The 11132-nt window shown below is 36.5% G+C and overlaps 4 protein-coding genes across 4 annotated transcripts in view; 2 read left to right on the forward strand and 2 right to left on the reverse strand.

Moving 5' to 3' along the window:
• PCYB_127110 (hypothetical protein) overlaps positions 1-1154 on the reverse strand; it is a gene marked incomplete at both ends in the record, with an annotated part of 1285 nt that extends 131 nt beyond the window's left edge. The window contains 4 exons of the mRNA XM_004224045.1: positions 8-107; positions 266-413; positions 700-897; positions 1054-1154. Of these exons, the coding sequence (XP_004224093.1) occupies positions 8-107; positions 266-413; positions 700-897; positions 1054-1154 (547 nt within the window). The remainder of the gene's footprint in view (positions 1-7; positions 108-265; positions 414-699; positions 898-1053) is intronic.
• An 825-nt stretch (positions 1155-1979) lies between these two features.
• On the reverse strand, positions 1980-4798 carry PCYB_127120 (heat shock protein; the record flags this gene model as incomplete). The annotated part of the gene is made up of 2 exons (XM_004224046.1): positions 1980-4601; positions 4691-4798. 2 exons carry the CDS (start codon positions 4796-4798, stop codon positions 1980-1982), a joined length of 2730 nt encoding a protein of 909 aa, XP_004224094.1.
• Positions 4799-6257: 1459 nt separating this feature from the next.
• PCYB_127130 (zinc finger protein) lies at positions 6258-7472 on the forward strand (the record flags this gene model as incomplete). The annotated part of the gene is made up of 2 exons (XM_004224047.1): positions 6258-7146; positions 7216-7472. The coding sequence occupies 2 exons, from the start codon at positions 6258-6260 to the stop codon at positions 7470-7472; spliced, it is 1146 nt and encodes a 381-aa protein (XP_004224095.1).
• A 2103-nt stretch (positions 7473-9575) lies between these two features.
• On the forward strand, positions 9576-10809 carry PCYB_127140 (dephospho-CoA kinase; the record flags this gene model as incomplete). The annotated part of the gene is made up of 2 exons (XM_004224048.1): positions 9576-10270; positions 10680-10809. 2 exons carry the CDS (start codon positions 9576-9578, stop codon positions 10807-10809), a joined length of 825 nt encoding a protein of 274 aa, XP_004224096.1.
• Positions 10810-11132: the final 323 nt, after the last annotated feature.

Here is an 11132-nt window from a genome sequence, read left to right on the forward strand (position 1 = left end):
TAATAACGACGTGCCTTTTCAAATTTGTTTTCCACTTTTTTTGCAGTTAAGTGCAACCATTTGTAAAATGTACTCGTCACAATTTCATCAATTCTCTTTTTTTTTATCTTAAAAAAAAAATAAATAAATAAATAAATAAGTAAAAAAGTAAAAAAAAGACTTTGTGTGTATAAATGCACACATTAACGCATATGCACGCATTACGAAAACGTGTTCACAAATTAACGTTTTGACAAATTCATGTGGGTAAATGCCTACGCTGTACTTTTAAGTATGTCCCTTTTGTGGCCAAGAATTTATTTTTGATAATTTCGAAGAAGCGGAATTTCACGGTTTTTCTCTGTTTTGCCTCAATGAATCGGTTGATCGACTGGGCAACACATTTTGCCAACTTCCTTGAGCATTTATGTTTTCTGTTTTGGTGAGGAAAAAAAAAAATAAGCACTCGCGAATGTTCAGCATACAACATAGACGCAGTTGCAACAAAATGGGGTTTATTTTTGTGCAAACTTTCGAAGAAGGCGTGAACATAACATATAATTAAAAAGGGGGGATTCGGTCTATGCACAAAACGGGAAAAATGCCTTAATATGAGGCGCAAAAGAGGTACAGAAAAAAAATTAAATAAATAAACACATGTAACTTCAGCTGTGGTATTCAATTTGTATAGACATTTTTTTATGCGCATCTTGGTTTTACAGAAAGGATAGAAAAACGAGTTTCCTCCGTCTCCGAAGATCGCTTAATTTAAGAACGCAGAGAAGGCTCTGCATTTTATAATAATCATTTGTAATTGCAGAAAATGCTCGTCTTTTCAGCTTAGTGCGATAGTACTCTTTAACAACTTTTAACAGTTTGACATGCTCTGCTTTGTCCTCTTCTATTTTTTTCTTTTCCCTAAAGTGTTATTTTGAAGGTGTACAAGCGGCTGTGTGCGGAAGAGAGCTGCTCATTTTTGCTCAATTTTATTATTTTATTTTTTATTTTATTTTATTTTATTTTTTTCTCTTCACAAATCAAGTTCAAAGTTGCGCATTTTTTCCCATTTCGTACAGTATATTATTAAATTGGATCCTTTTGGTCGGTAATAGCTTATTGGGGGAATTGTCCCCTTGTGCATTTTGGAGCTTAACTTTGTCGATGAATTTTTGCATCTTTTATGAACAGCTATGTACACGCATTCGCACGGGGGCAGACGACGTTGTTTTGAAAGGACGTCTCTACGTTATTGTCCCGAGGACAGTTAAATGCATTCCTTAAAAATGTATGTACCAACTCGCACAAGCAACGAAAACTGCTATACTTTGAACATGTCCAAAGGGGATGCGCAATTTGGGGAAGCTTACTCACTTTTTGATAAGTGCAAGGGGTATTACTTATTATTCAATTAAAAAAAATTGCTTAAAACTTAAAAAAAAAAAAAAGGAACAATAATAAATTGCGTTGGAACTGTCCAAACGTTTGAAAACATTTGTAAGATACAAGAACGTGTGTAACTTTTAAATGTAAAGAAGAGGAATATGCATTTATTTTACAAGTGGGGAAAAAAAAAAAAAAAAAAAAGCATATAAAAATGTTCACATATTACGCACATAATTAAATTTTCAGAGTTAATTTAATTCTTAATTTAGTAAAGATTATTAAAAAAACAATTTGGAAAATTTACAGAGCAGACATGTATACACACGTGAAGATTCCAAACGAATTTGCGAGAATGAAAAAATTCAAAAAAGGATATACATATATACATATACATATTAGTATATACACATATACATATATATGTCACTGTAATGATTAGACAAATGAGTGAAACTTAACTTGAAGCGCTGACTGGGGAAAATATACATGCTTGTAATTTTCCTCGACTCAGTTATGTGGAGTGTGCATGCACATGCACAGCCTCACATGTGTGCATTTAAAAAATGATTGATAATTAAAGTGACCGATTAGCAGCCTACTCGTCTTATGCGTCCGCATCATAAGACGGTTTTGTCCGAGCCGCTAAACATTTTGTCATTAAAAATGTTTCGATCAATGTTGTACAAGTTTGAATCCAGGCTGTTCATATTATTTCCATTCAGGGTGCTATCGCTTAAGGCGTTTGCACTTATGTTGCTTGCATTTGCACTTGTATTTGCACTTGTGTTGTCTCCCCCCAAGTCGTCTAAATTGCTGGCTGACAATCTCTCTTCCCCAGGTCCGCCCACGCTGCTTGCGTCCGCGTTGGGTTCACTTAATCCGACGGACTCGCTTGAACTGGTTGGATTGTCAAGCGCTGTGTTGCTCCCGCCTGCGTTGCTCTGAGTTGAATCACCCTGCGCCGAATTCGAGGCCTGCTCGGAACTGCTAGACGGGCTACTCTCTGAAGGTGTGTCGTCCAGATTACCCTGAACATTCATCAAATAAGTCTGGGCATTTTTTTCCATCATCCCGATGACCCGTTTTGCAAAAAGACCAGTGTCATCAATGGTATACCCCCCCTGCATGGAAGCAATGTCAAATATCTGTTCTGCAATTTCTGAATTTTGAGAATTCATTTTATCTATTTGTATTAAATGATTTAGCTGTTTGATAATGTAGTGGTTTGGGTTAATTTCTAGCACTGGTTGATTGGCTGATTGCCCCCCGAACATTTCATTTTCTGACATTCCTTGCGCGGTGGCCTGTTGTTTCATGTACTTTTGCATGGAGGGGGATATCCCCATTTCGCCTTGAACTAGCAAAGCAGGAGAGTTAATCAACCTGTCGGATATCCGAACTTCGTGCACTTTGTGAGAAAATTTGTTATGTAGCCATCTGCATAATATTTCGTATTTCATTTTTAGCTTATCCAAACTATCCGTTTGGTTTTGATCGTTTTCTTTTTTTAACTTCAAGTCCGCTTTGTTCACATCCAAGACATCGTACCCTTTGTATTTATTGACAGTCAGGGAGGACAAGCAAAATTCATCTATAGGCTCTAGGGAGAAAAGTACATCATAATTTAGTGCTTTCAATTTTTCCAAGGAGGGGGAATTTTGCGCCGTTTTTTTATTTTCCCCTGAAATGTAATAGATACACTTCTGATCCGGTTTCATATTTTCTATGTAAGTATCTAAATCGATTTTTTTATCTCCACTATTGATGGAATAAAATTCAACTAGGGAGGCGATTTCTTCCTGATTTTCTTTATCCTCCACGACCCCAATTTTGAGATATTTTCCAAAGGTGTTGAGAAATTTATTCCATTTTTCTCCTCCAGTTTCTTTAAGTCCTTTCATCATGCTGATACTTTTAAGAACAATTCTTTTGTTGATAATGGAAAGCATTTTTGACTTTTGTAGAATTTCTCTTCCTACATTTAGGGGCAAATTTTCACTGTCCACAATACCCCTTAAAAAGGTTAACCATCTGGGTATAGATTCTGAAAATTTATCATTTATGAAAACTCTTTTGACGTAGAGCCGAATTCCTCTTGATTCTTCATCAAACATATTTTTACTCAATTCCCATGGGAGGGATCCTGGGATGTATAAAATGGAATTGAAAGAGATTTGTCCTTCTACGTTAAAGTGGACATAGGCTAATGGATCATCATATGCCTTAAAGGTATTTTTATAAAAGCTATAGTAATCATTTTCAGTTAGCCTTTTTTCGTCTTGCTTCCATATTGGTAACTGCACGTTAATTTTTTCCCATTCATGATATCTTTTTGTTATCGTTTTCATTTTCATTTTATCTCCATCTTTTAGGGACACCGAATCGTCTGGAACTCTTTCATAATCAATTTTTTCTGACCAGATTTCGATAGGGAATTTAATAAACTCGGAATATTTTTTGATTAGTTCTTTTAACTTATAATCCTCCAAATACTCGTCGCATTCTTCTTTCAAATGTAAGACAATTTTGGTTCCACTCGATTTTATGTCTTCATATTCCTGTTCATACTTCTTTATTTCGTTAACCATAAAGCTACCATTCAGATCGGAGAACCATCTAAAAATTGTATTTTCTTTCTTTGTGAATACTTCCACTTTTTTCGACACCAGAAAGGAGGAGTAAAAACCAACTCCGAACTGTCCAATTAGGTTACTATCAGCCTTCCCTTCTTCAATTTGTTTTAAAAATTTGGCAGTCCCGGATTGAGCGATCGTTCCTAAGTTGTTAATGAGTTCATTTTTGTCCATACCAATTCCATTATCTGTAATGGTTAGCGTTTTGGTTTCTTTATCTGGTTTGATTTTTATGATTAGCTTTTTTATTTCATCAACTTGTTCTTTATTTTCTACCTCTCCATTTTTGTTAACTCCCTCAGGAATTGATTCTTCCTTGTCACTTTTTTCTACTCCTGGTGAGTTCGCTATATTCTGTGCTTCTTTCATTTGTTTCTCGTTTTGTAGTATTATCCTTTTCTTATCACAGGCGTCCGACGCATTCGAAATTAGCTCTCTCAGAAATACATCCTTATCTGTGTATAAAGAATTAACTATTATATCCATAACTTTATTCACCTCTGCTTTGAAATTGTACTTTTCCACCGGAGAACTCTCCGACGACATGTCCTCCCTTATTGTCTTCACGTCATCATTAAAGCTGTTTAATGCATTTCCCTTAAGTTCCTTTTTTTAAAAAACGTTTTATTTATCCTATTATCTATGTGGTACCTACTGGCGTTTTTGTAATTCAATATGTAGTTTAATTTGTTTACATTCCGAGCTGTGTTATAAGCTTCTATTACGTCATTTGATTTTAAGAGGGCAGCAAAAAGGAGGCACAGTATTAGTTTTATTTTGTTCGCGACATGAGCATTTTGCATTTTTCACAGCTTCACGTTTTGTTTTTCTGTTCAGAGAAAACGTGTTTGAGGTGAAAGCGTCCTAAACTTACACTACACCAGCTTGCCCCCCGCACGAAAGGTGTGATCATGTAAAAACATGTACGCACGTGCGTATAGGCAAATATGGTTACGCGATGGAAGCCAAATTTAGAAGCAGTTGCTGATTAGCAGCCTTTGCCAGATTTTACACATGTTTTTTCGTGACACAAATGTTTGCTGCAATTGTGTTGTGGGTTAACAGTTAATAGTGGGCAGGTATGCGAACTGCTGACAAGTTTCACGTTCTGTTTTTTTATTATCCCTATTTGGAAAGCGTTTTTTTTTTGGCAGCATTAAATTCTTCTTGACCTTTCCGTAAGTGTAAACATTTTGTTAATTTTGTTAATTCTGTTAATTTTGTTAATTTTGCTAATTTTGCTAATTTTGCTAATTTTGCTAATTTTTCCTATTTGCTTATTTTTTCGTGCTATGTACATAACGTTCCGCATGAGGCGCTTTTTCGAATCCGCGTCGCACGGGCGATGGCTTTTAACACCTTTTTTTTTTTTCCCCCTTCCTCGGTTAATCCCAAAGGCATTTAACTGAATACCTTCTTTTTGGCAATGTCGGTCTGCTCATAAAACAAAATTAGAATGAACGAACTTGACGAATGATTGGTCCCAAATCACGCCAACTTTGTCATACAAATGCATGCTTGCCGGGATTTCCAACAGGCACAGAAAAAAAAAAAAATAAAGAAGTAAACAAAGTTAACGTGCGAATGCTAAAATTGAAGGGGAATGAAAAAATTAAAACATACGTAGGAAATAAATATATAAATGTATGCATATACGAATGCAAACGGGCGAATAGCAACAAAAAGGGGAAAATAACGTAACGGAAGCTTTTGATCAAAGTTTCTGATAAAATTGAGCAAGGAAACCGCGCAAAATTAATAGCCCTATGGACAATTGATGAGAAAATTGCACAAATGCATTTTTTTTTGGAGAAGTCCCTTTGTTCCCTTAGAAAGAGAAGCACTTTTCCATGAAGATCCCCAGTTTGTTCGAAACCTACCAAACTTAGTAGAACCGAATTGTTTCTTTTGCACATAAGTGCAACCTTGAATGTACGTGGAGCGAATAGAAACTGGGAGATAAGCACAGGATAAGTGGCACCGAAAAGGAAGTGGCAAGAAACGTGGCAGTAACGCGGAAAAAACGCGGCAATAACGGCGGAAAAAGGTGGAAGAAAGCCCAACTGAATATAAAAGCCACCAAGCGCGCTGCACACAAAAAACAAACAAATAGGAGGCTATCGGAAACCGCTGTGCTGATGAAGAATTGCGTAGGGATGGAAATCACACATCTATCGACACCTGCACACAGATCGTTCACGCACTAGTAGTTCATCACCTATATGTAAGCATTTAGTATTTTATAAACAAAAGGGGGAAAAAATGTTTAGGAAGAGAACCATAAATAATTTAAAACATCGAAAGAAAACGGAGGATATAAAAAATGAAGAAGAAAATAGCAGTGAAGAAAAAAAAGCCAAAAGGGAGGAAAACCCAAATGATGAAACCCTAGATGGCATTAATGGAAAAGACAGGCATATTAAAAAAGACGATCTACACGAAAGAAAAGGCAGTAATGACAATGATGATGAAGACGATGTAGTGTGTAAATTTCTGTTCAAGAAAAAATTAAAAAAGATGAATGAGGAAAACAATTTGCATTTAAAAAGAAAACACAAACTGATGATACAGTCAAAGAGTGAAGACGTTAAAGAGACGAACGTAACAGAAGATCGGGTGTACAAAGGAGATTTCACCGTTTCGAAAAATTATGGCTCGTACGATATAGACCAAGACTCGAAGAATGACTATAGGGCCAGAATGGAAAGAAACATCGAAATAGGAGAAGAAATACTAAAGGGGAACTTAAAGGACAATGTTTATAGAGGAAAGGATGCTCACGAAAAAGCTCTGATGATCAGCAAAGATAGCTTGGCCAAAAATAAATACACAGGATTCTACGGCCCGGTACGAAATAGCGGCGCGAATGTGAGAGTTACTCTGAGGATTGACTATGAACCGTGCATATGTAAGGACTATAAAGAAACGGGTTATTGCGGATTTGGAGATACCTGCATTTTTTTACACGACAGAAGTGATTACAAAAGTGGGTGGAAAATTGAACAGGAGTATGAGGAAAAGCGAAAGCGAAATGAAGCTCTCCGAAAGGAAAAATTAGAAAAATGGAACGAAAAAATGTTGCGAAAGTTAAAAGAGAGGGAGGAAAAATTGGGCAACTGCGAAGATGGGGGCGATGGAGAACACGGAAATGGTGCGCAAATTGAAGGAGAAAATAATAGGGGGGAATCCCCCGACTCATCCGTTGTTTCTTCCTGCACAGAAAAGGAAAACTCTGACAGCGACTCGAGTGATGGCGAAAATAATCTCCCATTTGCTTGCATAAAATGCAAAAAGAAATGGAAACTCGAAATGAATCCAAGTGTCACTGAATGTTTCCATTATTTCTGTGAAAAGTGTTTCATTGAAATGTTTCAGAAAAATAAAAAATGTTTCAAATGTGGATTACAGTTAAATGGAATTATGAACGTGGCCCATAACATTGTCGACATTTTGAATAAAAGAAAGTCTGCCAAATAAAATTAACTAACTTTTTTTTTTGAGCACACTAACAATGCTATTTGTTGCGCAGACCATTTGACGCAGTTCAATTTTGTTTCCCTTTTAGTGGTCTCTCTATTAAAGCAGTTATTCGGATTATCAATTAAAGGAAAGATAAACCAGAAGGCCTATCTGTTCATGTGCATACGTTTTGACGCATGAATAACCCGCTCCAGTTTTATTTCCTCCCCCGCCTGAAAACCGCTTATACGTGATGAAGTCCATTTTGCGCCTGGCTACGCAGTGGAGCCAGTCCGCGCAGTCCCCTTATCGTTACTGTATCGCGGTTATATCACTACTTTATCATTTTACTTTTATTGAATTGCTCTTTCGCAGTTTAGGTTTTTTTTTTTTTTGGTGGCTTAAATATTTTTTTTTGCACCTCTGCATTATTAGCATAATTGTCCACGCAGACATCAGCACACAAAATATGTGTTCATTTTTTACGTTACTCGAGCTGCACTATTTTAACAACCGTGTGTTTAGTGCTTGTCATCGCGATTTTGTTTCACAAACATTATTTGATTTTAACATATATGTGTCAACGTGACGTATATGTAAGCTTCCTTGTTTTTTTAGTTATAAAGCAGTAGTAAACACGTTTTATTTTGTTGACCACATGTAAATTGCCTACTTGCGACTTGAGGGAAAAAATTGGAGGTAACGGTAATTAACACTCCTTTTTTTTTGTTAGTTCTGAAATGGAAGAGATCGCGAATGCGGACGTGGGAATATGTAAGCACGAAAGTGAACATAACGTGACACAGCATAGTGTAGCAGAGCAGCCGTGTCGATATTGAATATCCAACACGCATATGGGTTATAAACAGGTATGCCCTGTTTATTGTGCGTATGTAGGCAATTGTGTACATTTGGAAAAACGTGATTTTTGATTTTACATTTTTTAATCGCTCGCGTATACCACTTCTTCCCTTCTGTTAAAAGAAATAATTATATTCAAAGCTATGCAGTGTATGTTGTGTGCTTAAAAAAAATTCACATTCAAACAATTATATTTTATTTTTACAAATTATTTTTTTTTTTTCCTAAAATTGAAAAAAAAAAAAAAAAATGCCATTCAGAGTTAATAACAATATGTATAAGCATGAATAAGAGTGAGTTTATCACATTTTATAAGAAAAATAAAAAAATAAGGAAATGCATATAAAAGCACGCTTTATGATATAATTACGCACACGTTGAAGCATTACATATATTAGGATGACGAGTTTAACCCCCTATGAATATCTTTCTTTTTTTTTTTTTTTCTCCATTTCGTCATGTGATTAATGATAAATGAAACGCACAGTGCTATAGTTCGTCAGTCCCATTGTATCAGTCCATTTGGAGTGATTTGTTTTTGTGTTTCAAACGTGTGATTTCCGTGTTGAGTAAACTTTCGTACGTACGTGCGTACGCCTGTACGTAAGTACGTTTATGTGCGCATGTGTATGCAACGCGTTAATTCCTTTTTTTTTTTATCAAACTCCAAGGCGTATGTACACTCACATGTAAACGTTTCACGTTTGGCATGTCCCCTTGTAAATTTATTCACACGATAGAGAAAACAAAAACGGATTTTTCTTTGCTGTGTACTTGAACCATCTGTAGTGTGAATAACCCATTTTTGAGCAGAAAAAGATTTACAAATATTGCAAGAGTGATTAAGTAGTATAAGGGTAGGCAAATCGGAAGAATAAGGGGGCGCTCCTTTGTGTACGCATTCGCCAAGTAAACAAAGTCGGAAAAAAGAGCTGAAGCTGAAGCGGGAGAAGGTGAGCCAAGAAGGTGCGCCAAAAAGGAGAGCTGCAAAGGAGAGCGGCAAAGAAGAGCTGCAAAGAAGAGCTGCAAAGGAGAATTGCAAAGGTGAGCTGTAAAGGAGAATTGCAAAGGTGAGCTGCAAAGGAGAGCTGCAAAGGTGAGCTGCAAAGGAGAATTGCAAAGGAGAGCTGTGCAGGGGAGCGGCTAAGAAGAACCGTTACCAAGAACCGGTGCGCGCAGACAAACCGCAGAAGTTATCAGTCAAAACAATCGCCGCTCAGAAACAAACAAAAATATGACTCTAACAGGAAGGAGACAATTATGTTTTTAACATTCTTTTTGGACAAATGTATTCCATGCTTCCTGGCACTAGGTTCAATTCCTATTGGGTTTATAAATAGAAAAAACAAATTCAAGAAAATAGAGAATCATAAATATGCCCTGCTCAGCACAATAGTTATGAACAGCTTCTTAATTTATATAAATAAGTTTTTCGGTCTATTAGGGATATTTAATTTTTTTTTGGGAAACTATCTATGTCTAATCGGTATCACAGGTGGGATTGCAGTGGGGAAGTCAACATTCTGTAATTTTCTAAAAAAAAAGGACGTGGTTGTCATTAATGCAGACGAAATAACGAACCAGATATACAAAAAGGGATCAACATGTTACAAAAAAATTTTGAAGCATTTTGGAGAGGAAATCCTGAACAATGACAAGTCTATTAACAGAACCTTGCTACGAAAAATTGTCTTTAACAATGAGGAAAATGTTAAGTACATCAATAAAATCACCCACACATATATAATAATACAGATAATTAAGGAATGCTTAAAGTATAAATTTTTGTACTTTAAATATAATGTAGCGATAGAGGCGCCTCTGTTAATTGAAACTAAATTGTATTTATTGACCAGCCCCGTTATACTTCTTAAATCGTCCGTGAAGAATCAGATAACGCGTATATTATCTCGAGACAAAAACTGCACGTACGACACGGCAATGAGCATAATCAAGTAAGGATTGTAAAAGAGCCAGCTTTTTTAGCGCCTCCGTTTTGGCCCGGTGCACTGTTTAACGCATAAAAGGGGCTCTATATGTAATAAATACGTATGTGCATATTTTTACACGTGTTTCTCCTTTTTATGGGCCAGTGCGCTGATACGCTGATACGCGGCTGCACTGCTGTACAGATGCAGTGATGGAAATGCCTTTTCGCCCAAATTGCTGTGCGGAAAAAATGTTTGCTCACATGTATTGCAAGTTGCACTGCCCCCCTCTGCTTAATAAACGCGGGGAAGTATACACCTCAACGTGCGCGTGCTTACGTGCAACCCGTCCGTGTGAGCGTGCGTACGTATTTACCAGAATCCTCAATTCGGTGAATTTGTGGAAACGCTTTTATTTTCCTCCTCTTTTCCGCAGAAACCAGTTACCAACGGATGAGAAAATAAAGTACGCGGACATTATCATAAACAACGATGGGGATTTACTAGACCTGCAGATGAAATGCGACGTGGTTTATAACAAATACTTAAAGAGTTTTTTCTTTTAATTGGTGCACATTGTGTACGTAGGAAAGCATAACAATTTGTCGGCACGAGAAGATACAGGCATAAGTGCCAACTCGCACTTTTCCTCCAAAAATATAGAGAATATTTTTTCCCTCCAGTGCGTACGTATGGTACATTTGTATATACCCTTATGTACATATGCACGTACGTACGCAAATAAGCTGCGTAAATGCGTAATTTTCATTCACGAATGAATTGTAAAGATAACTGATTTGAGACCTCATTTTTATTTACCCATTTTTTGCCTTACTTTAATTCCTATTCGTTTCTTCGTATTGGATTTTAATTTTAAAATTAGGTAATG

This window comes from Plasmodium cynomolgi, chromosome 12 (genome assembly GCF_000321355.1).
Source record: "Plasmodium cynomolgi strain B DNA, chromosome 12, whole genome shotgun sequence".
NCBI classification, from domain to species: domain Eukaryota; phylum Apicomplexa; class Aconoidasida; order Haemosporida; family Plasmodiidae; genus Plasmodium; species Plasmodium cynomolgi.